Source organism: Chiloscyllium plagiosum, chromosome 26 (assembly GCF_004010195.1).
Source record: "Chiloscyllium plagiosum isolate BGI_BamShark_2017 chromosome 26, ASM401019v2, whole genome shotgun sequence".
Classification (NCBI taxonomy): Eukaryota; Metazoa; Chordata; class Chondrichthyes; order Orectolobiformes; family Hemiscylliidae; genus Chiloscyllium; species Chiloscyllium plagiosum.
In genome coordinates this window covers 1,120,080-1,142,667 of record NC_057735.1, presented here as the reverse complement: position 1 = coordinate 1,142,667, position 22,588 = coordinate 1,120,080, and the positions used below count along the sequence as shown (strand labels likewise).

Sequence of the window (22,588 nt, the reverse complement as noted above, 5' to 3'; positions counted from 1 at the left end):
CATAGTACACAGTACACAGTACATAGTACACAGTACACTGTACATAGTACACAGCACATAGTACATAGTACATAGTACACAGTACACAATATAGTACATAGTACACAGTACACAATATAGTACATAGTACACAGTACACAATATAGTACATAGTACACAGTACACAATATAGTACATAGTACACAGTACACAATATAGTACATAGTACACAGTACACAATATAGTACATAGTACACAGTACACAATATAGTACATAGTACACAGTACACAATATAGTACATAGTACACAGTACACAATATAGTACATAGTACACAGTACACAATATAGTACATAGTACACAGTACACAATATAGTACATAGTACACAGTACACAATATAGTACATAGTACACAGTACACAATATAGTACATAGTACACAGTACACAATATAGTACATAGTACACAGTACACAATATAGTACATAGTACACAGTACACAATATAGTACATAGTACACAGTACACAATATAGTACATAGTACACAGTACACAATATAGTACATAGTACACAGTACACAATATAGTACATAGTACACAGTACACAATATAGTACATAGTACACAGTACACAATATAGTACATAGTACACAGTACACAATATAGTACATAGTACACAGTACACAATACGCAGTACATAGTACACAGTACACAGTACATAGTACACAGTACACTGTACATAGTACACAGCACATAGTACATAGTACATAGTACACAGTACACAATATAGTACATAGTACACAGTACACAATATAGTACATAGTACACAGTACACAATATAGTACATAGTACACAGTACACAATATAGTACATAGTACACAGTACACAATATAGTACATAGTACACAGTACACAATATAGTACATAGTACACAGTACACAATATAGTACATAGTACACAGTACACAATATAGTACATAGTACACAGTACACAATATAGTACATAGTACACAGTACACAATATAGTACATAGTACACAGTACACAATATAGTACATAGTACACAGTACACAATATAGTACATAGTACACAGTACACAATACGCAGTACATAGTACACAGTACACAGTATAGTACATAGTACACAGTACACAATACGCAGTACATAGTACACAGTACACAGTATAGTACATAGTACACAGTACACAATACGCAGTACATAGTACACAGTACACAGTATAGTACATAGTACACAGTACACAATACGCAGTACATAGTACACAGTACACAGTATAGTACATAGTACACAGTACACAATACGCAGTACATAGTACACAGTACACAGTATAGTACATAGTACACAGTACACAATATGCAGTACATAGTACACAGTACAGAGTACATAGTACACAGTACACTGTACATAGTACACAGCACATAGTACATAGTACACAGTACACAATACGCAGTACATAGTACACAGTACACAGTATAGTACATAGTACACAGTACACAATATGCAGTACATAGTACACAGTACACAGTACACAGCCCACAGTACATAGTACACAGTACACAATAAACTGTACATAGTACACAGTACACAGTACACAGTACATAGCACACAGTACATAGCGCACAGTGCACAGTACACAGTACACTGTACACAGTACATAGTGCATAGTGCACAGTACACAGTGCATAGTAAATAGCACACAGTACACAGTGCATAGTACACAGCACAGAGTACATAGTACACAGTACATAGTACACAGTACACAGTACATAGTACACAGTACAGAGTACACAGTACAGAGTACATGGTACACAGTACACAGTTTACAGTACAGAGTACACGGTACATGGTACACATTACACAGTACACTGTACACGGTACACAGTACACGGTACAGAGTACACGGTACAGAGTACACGGTACATAGTACACGGTACATAGTACACAGTACACAGTACATAGTAAACAGTACAGAGTACACAGTGCAGAGTACACAGTACACAGTACATAGACTGTGGCCAGCCAGCTTGGAGTCAGTCCCTGAAACGAGGAAATTCTGACACTCCCATTTATATTTGTCAGCCTGGGCTCCCTGACTGGCCCAGGTTAACAGTCCCAGTCAAAGATCTTGTAGTCAATGAGATCCACCTTCTTCCAATCATCACATCAACCAATGGAAATCGAAACAGTGTGTGATTTATAATAACCAAAGAGTAAGCTGTATGTTCAGAGTGAAGGAGACATCTTCAAAATGAGGCAGAGGCAGAGTGGGTAGCTGGAAGTTTGGGTCAAAGTAGAATTCAGGGCAGTGTGGGGAAATAGGTGTTTCAATTATAGTGTACTCCAAGAAATAAAGTCTGTAGAGTGAGAGGTCAGCTGGAGAGGAAATAATGCACAAATCATGAGGCCTTTCTGTACTGAGACCAATAGCTACATGATGTATCAAGTAAAGGGAAAGCAGATAATTGGTGAGTAGGTTTAGTTAGTATTTCTAATCTTTAAAGTTAAAGTTAGATGTTTATTTTATCTCTAGAAATTTTGTCTCTCTTTCTCTGAGCAATAACGTGTTATGTTTTCATGTTAAGTCCATAGTTATAGGAACAGGAGTAGGCCATTCTGTCCCTCAAGCCTGTTCCACCATTCAAAGAGATCATGACTGGTCTGTGGCCTAACTCCATACGCCTGCCTACAGCATATCCCAATACATTATTTGAAGGTTAACAAATATTTTCAGAGTTACAGGATGGCAGGCCATAAGGGTGATGCGGAGTATCCGTTTTGCAGTATGTGGAAGTGATGGACATACCATGTGTCCCAGAGAAACTCACCTTCAGAAAGGGTCACTACCTGCACAAGCTCGAGCTCCAGGTTTTGGGACCGTGGGGATAAGGAGGAATGTGGGATAGTCACACTGCAGATGGGAAGCTACCGGCAGAAAGGCACTGGATTGGCTACCAGACAGGTTACAGAAACCAGGTAGGTAGTGCAGGGTTAGGGTTGGGATAGCACATCATGCTTGCTAGTCAATATTCCATTTTGGAAACTGTGAGGACGATGGTTCACTCAACAACCAGAGCTAGGTCCATGGCACAACAGGCAGGACATGGGAGGAGAAAGGAGCATGTAAAAGTCAGAGTTATAGTTATAGAGGACCCAACAATCAGGAGAGTCAGACAGGTGATTCTGTCTGCTGTAACATCACTCCCAGAGGATATGTTGCCTTCCTGGGGCTGGGATGTAATGGAGCAGCTGTAGGGCATCCTTCTGCAGGAGGGGAATCAGCCAGAGGTTGTGGTCCACATTAGTTCCAGGAAGTGGGATGACGTCCTGAAGGCAGATTTCAGGGAGTTTGGAAGGAAATTAAAAAGCAGGACCTCAAGCAGGAATTCCAGGATTAGTCCCAGAACCATTTGTAATTGAGCGTAAGTATGGGAGGATTGACCAGTTGCGCATGTGGCTGGAGAACTGGTGTAAACATCACATTTCTGAGGAATTGGGACCAGCGTTGGGGATGGTGGGACCTGTAGAATTCAGACAGGTTAACAGGGAAGGGATTGGTATCCTTGCACAGAGTTTCGCTGGCTCCGGGAGTTGGGGTGAATTTAAACCAGTTTGTCCGGGGATGGGAACCTCAGAGGTAAACCAAACTGGAAGAAGACAAAGTTATTAATAGGAAATCAAAAAAGATGCTAAGGACAAGAGACAGGAGAAATAAAGCTGAATATTGAGAATGGCTTGAAAGCAGAATGATATCAGAAGAACAAAGTTAAGGGCATTCTGTGTGAATGTATGCAACAAGGTGAGCAATCTAAAGGCACAAAGAGAGATTCATGGATATGATTTAATTGTCATCACAAAGACACAACTGCACAGTAACCAAGTCTGGGAACTGAATATTCAAAGATATTTGATATTGAGGAAGAATAGACAAGAAGGAAAAGGAGGTGGAGTTGTACTGATAGTGAGGGATGTGTCAGGAAGAATCTCCGATCAGGAGAACAATTGTGGAATCGGTTTGGATGGAACTAAGCAAGGGGCAGCAGACGTTGGTAGGAATTATTTATTGGCCAGCAAACAGTAATGGGAGTGTGGGACATGGTACGAATCAGGAGAGATATTTGTAGCATGGGTAATGCAGTAACGATGGGTGACTTCAATCTGCATCTCGACCGGGCAAACCAGCATAAGCAATAAGTCTGTGGAGGATGTGTTTGTGGAATGGGTTTGCGATGGTTTTCTAGAGCAGTGTGTCAGAGGAGATACTATTGTAGATCTAATGTTATGTCATGAAAAAAGGCCAATTAACAATCTTGTTGTAAATGAACCTTTAAGGGTAAGTGATCACAATATGATAGCATTTTACATTATGTGTGAAAATGACGTAGTTCGTTCTGAAACAAGGTGTTAAGTTTGAATAAGGGTAATTAGGAAAGGGTGAGGCACAAAGTGGGTGATGGAGATCAGGAAAATACATTAAAGCACCTATACACAGACAATGGATAGTCTTTGAAAAACTTACAACACCTAAACTTTCCTACAAGTTTGGCACGGTGGCTCAGTGGTTAGCACTGCTGCCTCACAGCGCCAGGGACCCAGATTTGATTCCCACTCCTGGCCACTGTTTACACATTCTCTCTGTGTCTGTGTGGGTTTCCTCCACAGTCCAAAAGATGTACAGGCCAGATGAATTGCCCATAGTGTTAGGTACGTTAGTCAGAGGGGAATGGGTCTGGGTGGGTTACTCTTTGGATGTCAGTGTGGACTGGTTGGGCCAAATGGCTTCTTCCCACACTGTAGGGAATCTAATGAAAAAGTTGCAAAATCCCAAAAAAAAGTCAGTCAACCATGGCTAAGAAAGAAAGTTCAGATTTGCATAAGATAAGAACAGGCCTGTAGTATTGCCAGAACTAGCAGTAATTCTGAGGATTAGGGGTTTATAGAATGCAACAAAGGATGATCAAGAAACTGGAAAGAGAGAATAGAATATAAATTTAACTTAGCAAAGACATGAAAATGGATGTTATAAGCTTCTTCATGTGCATATAAAGAATCTGTTTCTAAAACAAATCTGGGTCAATTACAGGTAGAGTTGGGACAAGTTACAATGGGAAACAGAGAAATACCGGGAAACTAAATTATTATTTTGTCTGTTTGCATCAGGGAAGGTCCCAGATATCTCCCAGAACTAAAGATCTAAGTAGCTGAGGAGAATGAAGAATTGAGGGAAATTGGTCTTAGTAAAAAGGTTGTACTGGAGAAACTAATGGAGCTGGAATTTGATAAATCTTCAGGATCTGATGTTCTTCATCACATGTTCTACATGTTGAAGAATGCAGATAGAAACAGCTGATGGATTGGTGATAACCTTCTAAAATTCCATAGATTCTGGAATGATTCCTGATGATTGGAAAGTAGAAAATGTCACCCATTATTTAAGAAGGGAGTGAGAGAGAAAATAGGGAACTACGGACCCATTAACTTTACATCAGCGTAGGATAAAAGTGTGATGTATAGAAGATGTAATGCAGATTCAGCAGAATGTGGACAGGCTCAGTGAATGGGCACAAACATGGCAGATAGAATATAATGTGGAAAAATGTGAAGGTCTCCCCAGTGTGGGAGGGGAAACCGATGTGCAGAGTGTTTCTTAAATGGTGGGAGATTGGAAAGTGTAGATATACAAAGTGACTTGGGTGTTCTTGTTGATAAATCACTGGAGGCTAACATGCAGGTGCAGCAAGCTATTGGAAAGGCTAATGGAATGTTAGCCTTTATTGAATGAAGATCTGAGGACTGGAGCAGTGATGTCTCACTTCAGATGTGTAGGAGCTTTGTTTGACCACACCGAGAGTACTCTGTGTTGTTTTGTTCTTCTTATCTCAGCAAAGGTATCATTGTCATAGAGGGAGTGCAACAAAAATACACTAAACTTGTTGCTGGGATGGTGGGACTGAACTATAAGGAGAGATTGAGCAAACTTGTTTTCTCTGGAGTTTTGAAGAATGGGAGCAAGAAGGGTGGGTGACCTCATTGAAACTTATAAAATATTCAAAGGAACAGACAGGGGAGACACGGGTTAGGGGTTTCCCCTGTCCAGGAGTCTAGAACCGGGGAACACAATTTAAAAATAATGTGCATCCCATTTGGGTTGAGGGTGAGGAGAAATTGCTTTACTCAGAAGGTTTTGAACCTTTGGAATTCTCTATCCCAGTGGGAGAGAGAAGCTCAGTGTTTGAGTCTAAGGTAGAGATTAATTTCTGATTACCAATAGTATACTGAATTAGAAGTAGAATTAGATTTTAATGTCACTTGTACCCAAGTATAAGAATACATGTGTACAGTGAAAAGTGTGCAAAGTCACCATTCTCTAGTGCCATCTTGATTAAAAAACAGAATTTAAAAAAATCTTAACAGAAATATGATAAAACCAAAAGTTAAGAAAAACATCCAGATCCTAAAGTCTGAAGTTTTATCTCCATAAAGGCATTTAGAATGGTCAGCCACCTAGAACCTAGCCATGGCCTGGGGTCTCGGTCAGCCTGGGGACATGGTCTGCCAGGAGACTCAGTCAGTCTAGGGTCTCGGTCAGTCTGGGATTTCAGTCAGTCAGGAAACCGGGTCAGCCTGGGGACTTGGTCAGTCTGGGGACTTGGTCAGTCTGGGGACTTGGTCAGTCTGGGGTCTCGTACCAATCGTCAGGAGGAGCCGTTATCTTGCTGCCGCTGCTGGGCGGGTTAGAGGCCTTGAAGGGTTTGGTCAGCCATGACAGTATTGAATGGTGGGGCAGGCTCAACTGGCTGAATGGCCTACTCCTGATCCTATGTTCCAATCAGGCAACATCTGCTTCTAAGATCAGCCAGCTAACATTCCCTCTATTTCTTTTAGTTTAACAGTTGGAATAACATTTCACATATTTTTCTGCTCATTCAGATGAGCAGTCAGTTGTGTCACTAATTAGAATATTCTCCTACTTCCACTGTCTCGGCCAGCAGTGACCTCTGTAAGGTCAGGTCAACGTAAGAACAGTCAGCAATCCATCTCCAGTTGCAGCTTCTAACCTCTGTCTTGTCCGACCCTTCCCTGACCCACACTCACTGCATACCTTGTTGCTTCAAGCAAGACTGCTGCTGAGATGAAGCCAATTCCTGCTTAATTATTGATTTTTTTTAGATTTGAACAGAGTTAGAACCTGCCACAAACTCATTTGAAATGGTTCTCTTTCCTGACAGGGGATTGGACTAGACAAGTTAACCCATCAATCCAGGCTTGAGGCAACGCTATACCCCAAAGATATTCCAAATAAACTGTCCTGGAAACTAGAAAGAAAAGGTAGAGAAAAACCTACTTGTTTTTAAGTATCAAAGCATCAGTAATGTTAATTTTCGTAAATGATAAACATTTAATTCATTTTAATGACTACGTTCAACTCTTGAAAACATTTAGAGAGTGAGGAAACTAGGATTGTTCTCCTTAGCGCAGAGAAGGCTAAGGGGAGATTTAATGCAATTGTTAAAACTATGAAGGCCTCTGGTTGAGTTAATAAGGATAAAGTGATTCCACTGACAGCATGGTCAGTTATCAAAAAGGATTTAATGAGTTTGGCAAATAAACTAGAGCGGGAAGATAAGACTTCGTTTCCACACAATGCGTTGTTCGGATTAGGAATGCAGTGTCTGAAAAGGCTGTAGACGCAGATTCACTGAATAATTACAGTGTGGAAACAGGCCATTTGGCCAGTCGGGTCCACACTGACCCTCTGAAGAGCGTCCCATCCAGGCCCATCCCATTCCTGTCACCCTGCATTACCAATGGCCAGTCCACCCTAACCTGCACACCTTTGGATTGTGGGAGGAAATCAGAGCACCCAGAGGAAACCCACGTAGACACAGGGAGAATGCATAAACTCCACACAGACCCGAGGCTAGAATTGAGCACAGGTCCCCAGTGCTGTGAGGCAGCAGTGCTCATCACTGAGCCACCCTTCCGCCCAATTCAAAATTGAAAATTGGATGAATTCTTCAACATAAAAAAGTTATGAACAAGGAATAAGGGAATAGGGCCAATTCACTAGCTCTTGCAAAAAGCCAGCACAGAAACGTGGATCGGGTCTCTTGGAAAAGTGAACCCGGATCTCTATCCTGGACAATTTGTGGACTAATGTGGAGAGACAACAGATCACATGAAACTATTGAAATTTAGGTAATGCAGCTACCATCCTTCCTGATGAAGGGTTCCAGCTCGAAACATCAATTCTCCTGCTCCTCGGATGCTGCCTGACCTGCTGTGCTTTTCTAGCACCATACTCTCGACTTCCATCATCAATGATTAGGCAGCATTAGCACACTGTTAGGCCAAAGTGTTGCAAGTTAACTTGACTGGTTGATTTATTTACAGGCAATGTAATGTACAGAAGGGAAGAGTTCTTGGGGTTTTGAAAGGAGTGTAACATGGAGTAGGCTGTATGGTTAAACCAATGAAATCCTTGCAGCTGCTTCAGTAAATACCTTGGAGCCATCTCAGGGGTTAATCAATTTCTGGACTTGCTTTTCTAACTGAACATTAAGATCTGTGACAGAGTAGATCTGGAATCAACTCATGTCAATAAGTGGGTAAAGTCTGTAATAGGATTGAGCGTATTGGAGTTTTAGAAGAAGGTTAAAGGGGTTAGTAAAATTCATGGCGGTGTAGGATGTACATGAGGTTTTGTGGAGGCACTGGGAATACTGGGGGTAATAGCCTTTTCTTGTTCCATGATATTGATTTCTATTTTTAATATATAAGACACATTAGGCACTAAGTCAATCTTTGTTATATTGTTCACTACGGTGTGATGGTGCCTTTTCTTTTCTATAAAAAAAAATCAACCTTTTATCCTTAATGAAGCTTAAATCCAGAGCAATTTCAATTTTATAAAACTCATTTGTTCCAAATCCACTTTTCACTCTGTAAAACCAGTCACTGAAAAGAATTGAAACACAAATGCCTTTTGCTCAAGTGGATTCTTTCCAAAACTTCTCTGTAATTGGAGCGTCAGCTGTATTAAGGTGAGATTATAGGCACCATTCTCCCGAGTAGTCTCCAAGCAGCCCCTCTGTGCCTTTTTTTTTTGTGCCTGAATCAAGGATAATTATGGGTAATTTTACAATCTGAATTTCTAAAAGAGTAATGCGCATTTTTTTTTAATTTCAGTGATTTTGCTTGCAGCTTTCACCCATTGTCAGTCTTGTTATTGGGTTGTGAAGAAATGAAGCAATTTTTTTTAAAAATTGAAAATCTTCTGTGGACAGTCTCAGGCCCAATAGCAGGAAAGTGAACAAGACTAATTGAGAAATTCTGGTTAAGTGACACAGAGGTTGGATTTTACAAAGCTGAACAGGACGAAATTATGACCATTGACCTATCTTTGCAAGTTTCAAGTCCTGGGGAATATTTTGCCAGAGCAGTGTGATCAGTTCCATTGGCCGTTGTAAGATATGCAGTCAGGAGCTAGGGAGAAAGGGAAAGCTGCAGAGTAGATGACTACTAATGATCAGTTATTGGCTGGAATGTGTACAACAGGAAGACCTAATGGGGAGACAAAGGAATATCACCAACTTTATGGGTTACACTGTGCCTTATCAAATAGGAGAAAGTGTGAGGAGTCACTAATCCGAAAACACACAGGGATCTGAGCCATAAAGGGATGTAAACTTGGCTGAAGGTAGTTTGACTGGTGATAGGTCAAGCAAGATTCACAGATCCAAGAGTTAGGGCCATGCCTTCACCCTGGATGCAGGGAGCTTGAGGTGGGAAATTGCCATGAGTTCCTTTAAACCAGCTGTTTGCTCTAACGAAGTAGGAGGGGGTGAACACATTTGGACCCACTGCCTCCAGATTGTCAAGGGTTTGGGTGAATTGCGAGGTGGGCTGGTTAGAAGGACCAGCTCAGTTCTCCAGGACCTTCTCGTTAACACACAGTTTCTGTTATTACATTCTCTGTCCCTTCCTGGATCAAGTTGCTTGGTTTTATCTGAACTGACCCCTGCTCCTCAAAGTTGACTCTTTTCTTCAGAATGATGAATACAGAGGAACCTCGATTATCCGAATACCAATTATCCAGAAATCGGTTTATCCGAAGGAGATCTCGAGGTCCCGATAGAAACATTACATCAAAGACGTGTTTCCAACAATGATCGCATCTTTTGTTTACAGTGATTAAACAGACACCGTCTCCAAATGACTGACCTCCCGCCCTCTTTCCCCACATTTTCCCTCGAGTTCTACAGAAGGGTGTCCCCTACATCCCCTTTCCCCACATAATCTCTCCAACATTGTCCTGTACAGGGCAGAAGGTGTGTGTGTGTGTGTGTGTCCAGCTGCTCCAGAGAGGGGACGGGGTGGTGGGGGGGTGGATGGGATTCCTCACGGGGTAGAGGGGGGAGCAGTGTTGGATGGGGTGGAGAGGGGGGGAGCTTGCACGCTGTGTGCTGCTGCAGTCTCCTGAACGGGGAGCAGACGTTAAAAACTCCAAGCCCCAACAGAAAGGCATTTAATCGATTAACCGAATAATTGATTATCTGCACGAAATAGTGCCCGCCCATCACGTTAGGATAATCGTGGTTCCCCTGTATATCCTTATCTCAACACTCCTTCCCCCACCCCATTGCAGTGCTTATTTAAAGCCCCAGTCACTGTCTGAGTTCCCAATTCACTGGCCCTGGACTGGATTAAATGGAAGCTATCCCAATGAAACAGCTTGGCACCACACTGGCACTGGCACCACAGCTCCTGAAATAAAAACACTATCTCCTAATCCGCACATTCAAATCCCAAATCTGTTTGTCCCTAGCCCAGTTGGGCTTTAGCTCAAACTGTAATCCAAAGATTATTATCTTTTAATGTTCCATTTTGAACTCCTTACACTCTCTTGGTGGGATCGCATCACTAAATTCTATGTGGGTGGCTGGGAATCCTGCAGCAAGTAACTCCCCTCCTGACTCCCCAAAGCCTGTCCACTATCTACAAGGCACAGGTCAGGAGGGTGATGGAATACTCTCCACTTGCCCTGGATGGCAAGAGGTTTGACACTATCCAGGACAAAGCAGCCCCCACTTGATTGGCACCACATTCACAAACATCTGCTCCCTTCCCCATCGACGCTCAGTAGCAGCAGTGCGAACTATTTACGAGATGCACTGCAGCAATTCACCAACGGTCCTCAGACAGCACCTTCTAAAGTCTGGTCATGGTGTTGTGTGAGGTAGGATTGGGAGGGGGTGGTCGTCCAGGAGCTGGGCAGAGAGTTGTGTAGTGGTGAGGATGGGCCAGGCGAGGTGCAGCCAGGAGGTAAGGTCAGATCTGGGCAGGGGGCTGTGTTGAATCAGGGAGGAGGTTGGTGGGAGTAACTGGTGCCATGGTTGGGTCAGATGGGATTAGGAGATCAGGTTAGAAGAGTCTAGGAGTCAAGGGGCTTTGGGAGGACAGTCTAACGGTGAAGTTGGGCCAGGGTGAGTTCAGGGTGTTGAGAAAGTGTTATTTTTTATGATCATCTAGGAGTCAGATATGGTTTTAATCTGGGCTAACACTTTATGGGTAACTCTCCACATAAATCCAAACTCTCAAACACTAACTCAGAGTCTAAGACTTTGTAGGATCCTCCCAGAGAGCAGGGAATATACCAGTTGGAAGATGGAACTTCCTGGGCAATTTCCACAGAGTCACTGCATTGGGATATCCGCGGGGTCCTGTAGCATATCATAGAATATAGAACATAGAACAATACAGCGCAGAACAGGTCCTTCGGCCCTCGATGTTGCGCCGACCTGTGGACTTTCCTCAGCTCGTCCCCCTACACTATCCCAAAATCATCCATGAGCTTATCTAAGGATTGTTTAAATCTCCCTAATGTGGCTGAGTTGACTACCTTAGCAGGTAGGGCATTCCACACCCTTACCACTCTCTGCCTAAAGAACTTGCCTCTGACATCTGTCTTAAATTTATCACCCCTCAATTTGCAGTTATGCCCTCTCGTACAAGCTGACGTCACCATCCTAGGAAAACGTCTTTCTCTGTCTACCCTATCTAATCCTCTGATCATCTTGTATGTCTCTATCAATTCCCCTCTTAGCCTTCTTCTCTCTAATGAGAAAAAACGCAAGTCTCTCAACCTTTCCTCATAAGACCTTCCCTCCAGACGAGGCAACATCCTGGTAAATCTCCTCTGCATCTTTTCCAATGCTTCCACATCCTTCCTGTAATGGGGCGACCAGAACTGTACACAATATTCCAAGTGTGGCCGCACCAGCGATTTGTACCGTTACAGCATGATATTGTGGTTCCGGAACTCAATCCCTCTACCAATGGGGATCTACCCTTTGGGGATCAATCCGGCTGCCGATGATCCGAGGTTGGACACTCTGGGCCACTATACAAATCAGGAGCAGGTGTCCTTCCTGCCTGCCTCACCATCAACCCCATCATGGCTGAAGTGACCGTGGCCTTGATTCCACTCTCATGCCTTACTTTCAAATGGCGTCCTTTTGTTCTAGACTCCCCCACATACGGGAAGCATCTTTCTAACATCTACCCAATCAAGGCCCCTCAGGAACCTCACTGAGGACACCTTTTACTCTCTATCCTCTAACGGAGCGTAACCCAGTTCACACTAACTTTCCTCATTGAATATCTTCACAGAAGCACCACAGGCTTGTTTTTAGTGAAGCTGGGTTACAGAATTAGCAGACCAGATCAGAAAGGCATTCCTGCATGCACTATGCAGATCAAATTTTACTCCATATCTAACCCCGTGCTGTCCCTGTCCTGGGAGTGTTTGATGGGGAGAGTGTAGAGGGAGCTTTACTCTATATCTAACCCTGTCCTGTCCCTGTTCCTGTCCTGGGAGTGTTTGATGGGGACAGTTTAGAGGGACCTTTACTCTGTATCTAGCCCCGTGCTGTCCCTGTCCCTGGGAGTGTTTGATGGGGATAGTGTAAATAGTGCTTTACTCTGTACCTAACCCCATGCTGTCCCTGTCCTGGGAGTGTTAGATGGGGAGAGTGTAGAGGGAGCTTTACTCTATACCTAACCCCATGCTGTCCCTGTCCTGGGAGTATTTGATGAGGAGAGTGCAGAAAAAGCTTTACTCTGTACCTAACCCCATGCTGTCCCTGTCCTGGGAGTGTTTGATGAGGAGCGTGCAGAAAAAGCTTTACTCTGTACCTAACCCCATGCTGTCCCTGTCCTGGGAGTGTTTGATGGGGAGAGTGTAGAAGGAACTGCACTCTGTATCTAACCCCGTGCTGTCCTGTCCTGGGAGTGTTTGATGGGGAGAGTGTAGAAGGAACTGCACTCTGTATCTAACCCCTTGCTGTCCCGGTCCTGGGAGTGTTTGATGGGCACAGTGTAGAGGGAGCTTTACTCTATATCTACCACATGCTGTATCCATCATGGGGACAGTGGAGATTTGCTGTGGATGTAACCCTATGTTGTAACTAATTCAAGACTGATGTTAAAATTAACAACCCTTCTATTTTCACACTCCCACTTCTCATCGAGGTGAACACAAAATTCACACAAAATAAACAAAAGTCTGTTTGCAATCCAGTCTCAATCCCTTCAAAACAGGAAACATTTGAGCCAAATTCGATGTTGGCAGGAAAAGTGTCAATGATAGTCTCTCCGAATTACTGTGTTCCCCAACTCTGTCAAACATCTTGAACCAACCAACAGCATATTACTGTTTGAATGTTACCAGTAATTAGGGAAACAAAATATTTATTTGTTTGATTTCCCTGTTCGTCTCATTGGAGGGAGCAGAGAGCTGGATCTGTTTGGAAACATTCTGCCTGATTCCTCTAAGGAACACGGCTTAATTTTAGCAACAAAGGCCAAAAGAGAAGCTGGAATAAGAGTTGCTGGATCCAATTCTACAACATCAAGAGGAATTTATTTCTTTACCTCTCTGCCCTCATCTCAAAGCCACTCACTGATTCATGATGCTGCACTAGTGCTGTGCCTTCCCTGCACAGAGACCAGCTTGTGGCTACTTAACTGTGATAGGCATCACAGCAAGATTCTGTCTCCATCAGGCAGCTGTACTTTTTGCCAAGTGTCACTGGATATGAACAGAGACTCTAGCTGATCCTCCCAGGAAAGTGAAAGCCAGTTCTATGATCTGAAACAAACACAGTAAATGCTGGAGAAACTCAGCAGCTCTGGCAGTATCTGTGGAGAGAGAAACTGAGAGAACGTTTTGAGTCCGATATGACTCTGCCTTGAATGATTTTTCTCAGAACTTCATTCTGAAGTACAGTCACATTAGACTCAAAACATTAACTCTGTTCTTCTCTCTCCCCAGTCATGACCAGACCTACTGAGTTTCTCCAGTACTTTCTGCTTTTCAGATTGAAAGTAGCTGCACTGTTTTGCTTCTATTGACTATTGTCTGAACCATCAGCTGAGCTTGAATCAGCTCAGTCAGAGCACAGCAGAGCAGATGCTGGAATCTTCCTGTTCCTTGATTATCACAGGCACACACACACATCCCTGCCTCAGTCACTAGGAGGCACCAATCAGTCTTGAATCAGGTAAGACCGATGTCAGTCTTGTCTCAGTGAGTCTCCTCTCTCCCCAGGAACAAAGGAGGTGAGTTCAATCTCACTCCAGAAAACTGGGCTGTAAACTCTTGGCTAACAAACCAGTGCAGTTCTGAGGAGAGGAGGTCTTTTATTTGTGACATTAAGACTAAAGACACCACCCCACATTCTGTCCACTCAGCTTATGCAAAAGCCTCACAACATTATTTAATAAAGAGGAGGAACAAATCTCCCTGGTATCATGGATCAAGGTTTATCCCTCGTCCAACATCACGAAAACCGATTACTGCATCTGGTGGTGATCACACTAGTGTCTGTGGGATCTTGCTGTGTGCAGATTGCCTTCCCCAATTCCCATATGACAATAGTGACTACACTTCAAAAGGTTTACATTAGTTGTCCTGCAATAGTTTAAATGTATTTCCTGCTCAGGATCAGAAAGCTTCTTGTTATCACTAATGGGACTGCCTTGAAATAGTGAGATGCCAGGATTTTGGGAGTGTGAGGGGTGTGAGTGTGTGTGCATGGAAGTGTATGTATAAGTGTGTGTGTGTTTAGTTTATGTCAGTATGTGAGTGTGTTTGTGAGTGATGAACGTGCCTGAATACCGGGGAAGGGTTGTTTGATTTTGTTTGTTTGATTGATTTATTATTGTCACGTGCACCGAGATACAGTGAAAAGTGTTGTTTTGCATGGTCCACAGCCAGATTGTACCATACACAGTGCATCAGGGAGCAGAGCAGACTGCAGAATACAGTGTTACAGTCACAGATAAGGTGCAGAAAAGGAGATCAACATTAACATTTAAGAGGTATGTTCAAAAGTCTGGTAACAATGGGGAAGAAGCTGTTCATATGTGTATTCAAGTGACACAAAACTCTACATGACAGAAAGGATGCCAATGAAATTCTGGATCACCATCTTAGAAACTGCTCTGCAACCTCACTGTGCACTCCATGAACACCAGCAAATTTGTTTGATGTGATCACAAAGAACTTTCTCAGACAGTGCTGTCCTTGACCACAGGCTCATGCTCTTCAAGGGGATATTCAGTCGGGTTTTTTTAGGTTTATTGTCACATTTACTCACATGAGTACAGTGAAAAGTTAATAAGCTGCTACTTATGACACCATCGCAGGTACAAGGTACCTAGGTACAGAATCTTAGGGGTACATAATCAGGTTGGGGCTCCTGTCATTGGTGGTGTATACCAGCACCTGAGAGCCCCTGAGCTGTTAGTCCACAATGTCTGAAAGGCCATCAGAGGCAGATTCATTAATACGTTTTGAAAGAAATTAAATAAATTGGATAAACATGATAGGAAGTGCAGGGCAATGGGGAAAGACCTTACATGAGGAGGGATGTAGTTGGGTTGGAGGCAGTTCAGAGCTTGGTTCCAGAGATGAAGTGTTTGTTTATAAAGAGAGGTTCAGCAGTTTAGGCTAATACTCTCTAGAGTTTAGAAGTTTGGGAGGAGATCTAATTTAGGTCTATAAGTTTCTAAAGGGGGATTAGAAAGTCAATGTATGGAGAATGTTTTCCTTGTGAGGTAGTCCAGAAAGAGAGATCATTGCTTTAGGGTAAGTGGCAGTAGATTTAAAACAAAGATAAGGAGAAATTACTTCTCTCAAAGGGTTGTGAATCTGTGGAATCCACTCTCCCAGGGTGCAGTGGATGCTGGGACATTGAGTAAATTTAAGGAGGAGCTAACAGATTTTTAATTAGTAATGGGGTGAAAGGTTAATGGAAAGCAGGGGATGAATGTGTAGTAGTAGCCAGGAGAGGACCAGCCATGATCGTATTGAATGGCAGAGCAGGCTTGAGGGGCTGAATGGCCTCCTCCTGCTCCGAGCTCTGATATTTTAATATAAGAACTGGCGAGTGGGACTAGTTGCATAGCTCTTTCAAAGAACTGACAAAGGAAGGATGGGCTGAATAGTCTCTTTCTGTGCTGACTGATTCAATGATCAATAAGGAATTAGGAACATTTTGAAATCTGAAGAGAAAATGCAAGGCAATAGCCAACATTACCTTGTGCTTTAAACCAGACCTGCCACCTGCACATTGAGATACTGGACTAGGGGATCTGTGCACATACACTATCCCTGATGCTGCTTGTTCCTCATCTCCAAATAACGTTCTTCAACTGGTTATGTCCTGTGATGCTCCTTAGTTACATTTGCACAAAGTAAGTTATAAAATACAGCTCTCTAGTGCAGTGTCTACTCTTCACATGTTCATTCTAGACCAGAGCCTTCTCTCTTACTGATGTCTGAGTTATATCACCAATTACTTCAAAGTAATCTACCTGAATCTCATTTTACCTGATGGAACACCTGAGGTAAAGACAATGCAAAATGTCAGAGAGTTTAATGGTAATGGTGCACCAGCAACAATGGTCAAAGCAGGGATTAATAGCAAAAAAAAAAGCAAATCACAGACACTTTGTCTAACAAAGCAGTCTAATAAAATAAATGAGAGAAACAGATTGAACTTATATTACTTTGGGAAGGTAATGGTCTAGTGGTACAGTATTATTGTCAAATCATTAAACCCAGATACCCAGGTAATGCTCTGGGGACACTGATTCAAATTCTGCTATGTCAGCTGGTGGAATTTAAACTCAATAAAAATCTGGACTTAGGAGTCTAATGATGACAGTGAAACAATTGTCAGGGAAAATGTTGCTGTTCACTAATGTCCTTCAGGGAAGGAAACTGCCATCCTTACCTGGTCTGGCCTACATGTGACTCCAGACCCAAAAGCAATGTGGATGACCCTTAGCTGCTCTCTGACATCCACAGCCCATTAATGAATTTTAAAATAAACACACATATGTGGTTGCAAGGTGACTAAAGCTGGGAGCTGAAAATGTGTTGCTGGAAAAGCGCAGCAGGTCAGGCAGCATCCAAGGAGCAGGAGAATCGACGTTTTGGGCATGAGCCTGAAAGGCTCATGCCCGAAACGTCGATTCTCCTGCTCCTTGGATGCTGCCTGACCTGCTGCGCTTTTCCAGCAACACATTTTCAGCTCTGATCTCCAGCATCTGCAGTCCTCACTTTCTTCCCGACTAAAGTTGGGAGCTGAAAAAGACATTTCAAAAAGACAGATGAAATGGAGAAAAGGTTGTCATTGTCCTGATGATAATGGTTACTGCAGGATAGGAGTGAGAAAGGATCTTGGTTTGGATGCCAGTAAACAGAATCAATATGGGGAGAGTTCACAAACGTCAGCAAAATATACTGCATACTGCCTAACTTTAGTTATACTATCGGACAAAATGTAAGAATTCATACAAATATAATTTAATAGTTTCAATCTTCATATGGTCTGAATAAGTCAAATTGAAAAGATAATATGGAAAAGATGTTTGTGGAATGTCCTGAAGCAGTATGTTGTGAAACAAACCAGTGAAGAGTCAAATAAAGTACTGTGGATGCCAGAGATCTGAAATAAAGATAGAAAGTGCTGGGCAAACCTCTCATTAACACCTATTTTACATCTCAATCATTCCTTTATCATGATTAGCACTCCGTTTTGGCCTGAGCAGCCTCACCATCTGTTTCACTCACTCCTTCTCCCCTTTTGTCAATAACAACTTTAACATCATTGAACTCAAAATGTTATTTCTGTTTCTCTCTCCATCGATGATACCAGACCTTCTGAGTTTCTCCAGCATCTTCCATTTTTGAACAATTGATGATGTTATATTAAACCTTGTATTGTGTAATGAGATCACGTTAATTTATAACCTCAAGCTAAACACTCCCAAGTGTCAGTAGTCATAATATGATGTGATTGCATATTAGGTTTAAGAGTCACTTGAGTCAGCAAACATGCATCTTTAACTTAAATAAGCTTACATTGATATCAGTAGGCAAGGTTGATTGGGAAATTGTTGAACTGCCATACTGACTACAAGCAGTACAAAACATTAAAAGAAACAACTAAGAATTATCAGCAAAAATATATTCTACTGTGAAACGAGATCACCCTGGGAAAAGTAACTAATCCATGGCTGACTAAAGAAAAACAGATTAAAAGAAAAGGCAAGTAATATTGTGAAGAACCAGAGAAAGCCCAAAGATTGCAACAGATCTTGAAACCAGTAAAAGCTGAACAAATAGTTAGCAAGGAAGAAAATACACGAGCAAGAAAGACGGTAGAGATATTACAAAAGTTGAGAACAGCAACTGAAAACGTTAGTCTCTTCAAGGCTTTGACAGCAGAAATTATGACAGAAACAGAATCTGTATTGTGCAGAAGCAGACCATTCAGCCCATCAAGTCTACACTGACACTCTGAAAAGCATCCCACCCAATCCTGTATTTCCCATGGCTAACCCACCTTGCCTGCACATTACAGGCAATTTAACATGGCCACCAAACTACAAATCTTTGGACTGTGGGAGGAAACCTGAGAATCCAAAGGAAACCCACACAGTCACCCATGGGTGGAATTGAACCTGGGTCCCCAATGTGTGAGGCAGCAGAGCCACACTGCTGCCCTAATGGGGCAAAAGGAAACATAGAGTCATAAGATCAAATACTTTGTCTCTGTCTCAACAAGCAGAAGACAGTAACATCCTATTGGGAATCAAGCACCTAATGAAAAAACTTAATAGTAATTCATTATGAGTTTAGAAAATGTACAGTGAAACTATTGGGAAGAAAAGGTTGATAAATCCTGAGGACCAGAGACAGTGGGTGCATTGTTGTGATCTTCCAAATTCCAAAGATTGTAGAATAGTCCCAGCGGATTGGAAGATAGAAAAACTATCACCACTATTCAAGAAGCAAAAGAGAGAAAGAAATCAGAACTTTGAGACAGCTGTATGCAAGTTGTTGGGAAATGCCAGAATTTTTATTGCAGAGCATTCAACACACTGAAACAAACCTGAGTGATCAATGATTGCTCAATGACAAATTGATTAGAAATTTCTGATTTGTATCTAGAAGTGTGAGGTTATTCAATTTGGTCGGAAATCAGAATACTTTTTAGTTTTCCTTATTCATTCATGGAATATGGACATACTGGATGGTCCGCATTATTGCCTATCCCTAATAGCCCGCAGGGCAATTAAGAGTCAACCATACTGCTGGAGTCACATGTCAGCCAGACCAGGGAAGAACAGGAGATTTCCTTCCTGGAAAAAGACATGTGGGAACCAAACTGAATTTTTCAACAATCAACTATCTTGTGTTTTTATTTCAGTCATTTTTTATTGAATTCAAATTTCTTTCGCTATCCCGGTGGGTTTCAAGCCCATGTCCTTCTAGCACTGGCCTCTGACTCTGAATTTCTGTGCCAGTGTCATTATCACCATGCTGTCACATCATGAGAGAGCATAAAATATTTGTACTTGGGTGTATTTGGCTGTCTTTGTTTGAGAAGTCCAGAAAGTTGGTATGCAGTTATAAAGAGCAATGAGAAAGGCAAATAGCATGTTGGCATTCCATAAATAATGGCTTGTATATTTACTGTTGCCTTCACAACTTCAATCACAGACTGTTTTACCATCAATACATTGCAACAAGAACAATATTTCAAATGTTTGTAAGAACTGTAAGAATCAATTTCACACAACAATGTTCCACATGCTGGAGTGAGATGATGGCCAGGTGATCTGTTTTGATGTTGGTTGAGGGATTGATATTTGTTAGTTTTATTTGTACATTGCGAAATGTATTCAGGTAGTAAGTATTAATTATGGTTGTTGGGCTTTATGCATGCCTGTAATCTGTATCTGAAAATTAAATCTTTTAGAGTGCAGAGAGATTTGGCTCCAGTTCTGTCTTTGTCTGCTGAAGTTGGACAGCCATCAACCTCAAAAACAAACCCTAGTTTTTAGAGAATAGTGCCATGATATGTTTTGCAGAACAGACAAAGCCTTGCTGTCCTGTCTCATACCCCAGCACAACTCCCTGGTCTGGATTATGTACTCAAGCTTTTGAAGTGGAGATTGAGTCCATGACCTTCTGATTCAAGAATAGGAGTGTGACCCATCAGAGAACAGCTAAAGGGCTAATCTCTGTTGGTCATTGTGCCTAATAAAACCATGCTCACTCTTGTCAGGTAGAATATCCAACTTTTCATCCGAAATATAAGATCCTTTCAAACATACAATTTTCAGAAGCTTCAAAAATACAAAAAAGATACAATCAGATGAACGCTTTGTAACTGAGTGTGTTGTAAGAGTGGGGTGTGCCCTGTGTGTGTGTCTGTTTCTCTACAAATGTACGTATGTTTATGGTGCATGTTCTATCCCAGTCTGCTCTGGCTCAGAGTTTGTGCATTTCTGTGTATTGAGGTGTCCATTTCATTATCTCTGAAAGTTTTAATTGAGCAAATGTATGGGTTTTACAATAAAACCAGAACATTTCAGAAATATTCCATTGGCTTGGCTTTTCTGTCTTTTGTCTAATGTGTGACTGGACATGATTTATTTGTCTGTCAGTGTGAATATTTATGTTCTATAGGTCTGTCTCTCAGTTAAGTGTCTCTATGCTGTTTATACCTGTACGATACAAGTCTGCGTCAGTGCTCCTCATTGAGTCTCTGTTCTTGTGTGACCTGTCTCTTTCGTATCTCAGTGTATATTGCATCTCATATTGTCTGAGATGTTCATTCGCTTTCTCTATATGTCTGTCTCTCTCTAACCTTATCTCTTGTTTCTGACTCTTTGCGTATATTTCTGTTTCTCTCTGACCTTGTATGTCTGTCTTTAACATGATGGGTTTATTTCTCTTTGAGCTCCTGTACTCCTGTCTCTCACCGACGCTCTGCGGCCGCTCGGTCCTCCCCCTACCTCTATCCCAGGACGATCCCGTCTCCTGTGCAGTGGGCGATGGCTCTTGTTCCTTGGAGCTGCAGCACCGGTGATTCTCCTGAGACATTGAGACATCTACTGCAAACTGCAAACGGAACACGGACAACCCGCTCGTTAAAACCTCCCTTTAAATGTGCCCTCCTGGACAATGCGCCACTCAATAATGAGCAACTTGCCTAAACTAGAGAGCAAGCCTGGCTCTGGCATTATTGGGAAGCTGCATTCGTCCGCCTGAAACTTTCTCGCTCTCTATCTCTGAATGAATCATTTCGGTTTGAGTTTAAAATCTTTTATAAATCTCATCGATCTGACTTCAGCCAAAACTAGGTACCTCAGAAACTTTTACAGTTTTAAGCTTATACTTCTCCCCCTTCCTAACAATAAAATTGTTAACTTTTGTTTTCAGACTTACTGCAGGTTTAGTTTTCCAGTGAGATGGTGTCAGTTCCTTGTCTGTTGATTGGAGCGTGTTCCGGGCTGTCTCGGGCTGTTGTTAATCTCTCCCTGGCCCCTTTCACATTCTGCCTCTCTGTCCCGTTCTCTCTCTCTCTCTATGCCTTACAGTGAGAGGCGGAAACCGCCCGCTTTTCGGATCTCTCAGTTTCCTCCTACAGGATCTACGTTTCGAAAAGAAATCTGCAACTCACTGAAAGTTTACTCAGTCCCAGAGAGAGACACAGAGAGAGAAAAAAAAACACAAATAATTCTGGCAAGCGACGCACTGCGTCTCTGTAAAACCTGAGAGTGGTCTGGAAGGAAGCAGAGAGGGAGAGTCAGGATTATTTGCCTGGTTTGATATGAATCAACAATAACCTTTGCAGTTTCTCTCCAATTGCATCATTTAGGGAGAAAAGGTAAAACGTGTCGGAGTGGGTGAGCTGAGAGCCAGAGACCCAGGGAATGAGTTTTCAATCCCTCAGTCTCTGTCAGTGTCATCTCTGATGTGCCTCGTTCCAGCCCTGCCCTGATATTCGAAGGGAAACAGGGTTTTGCTTAGAAACCCCGCTTTCCCTCGCTCCTAATGCCCGAAACGATTTCAAGAAATACTTCGGGAGTGTTGTAGGAATGCAGCAGCCAATTTGTGCACAGGCAGCTCCCACACAGAGTAGTGTGACCAGGTCAGACTGTTTGGGCATGATCACCAGGACAGCAGCTTTGGTCCTCTTTTGATCGATGTCCCAGGTCAGAACTTTCCAAAGT

At 42.3% G+C, this 22,588-nt stretch overlaps 1 protein-coding gene across 1 annotated transcript in view; it reads right to left on the bottom strand.

Annotated features, from left to right (window-relative positions):
* Positions 1 to 22,059, bottom strand: part of mdfi (MyoD family inhibitor) — a 116,155-nt gene extending 94,096 nt beyond the window's left edge. The window contains exons 1-2 of the mRNA XM_043716263.1: positions 21,801 to 22,059; positions 21,368 to 21,473 (exon numbers count right to left, since the gene is read on the bottom strand). Of these exons, the coding sequence (XP_043572198.1) occupies positions 21,368 to 21,455 (88 nt within the window). The 5' untranslated portion in view covers positions 21,456 to 21,473; positions 21,801 to 22,059. The remainder of the gene's footprint in view (positions 1 to 21,367; positions 21,474 to 21,800) is intronic.
* Between the last annotated feature and the right edge of the window lie 529 nt (positions 22,060 to 22,588).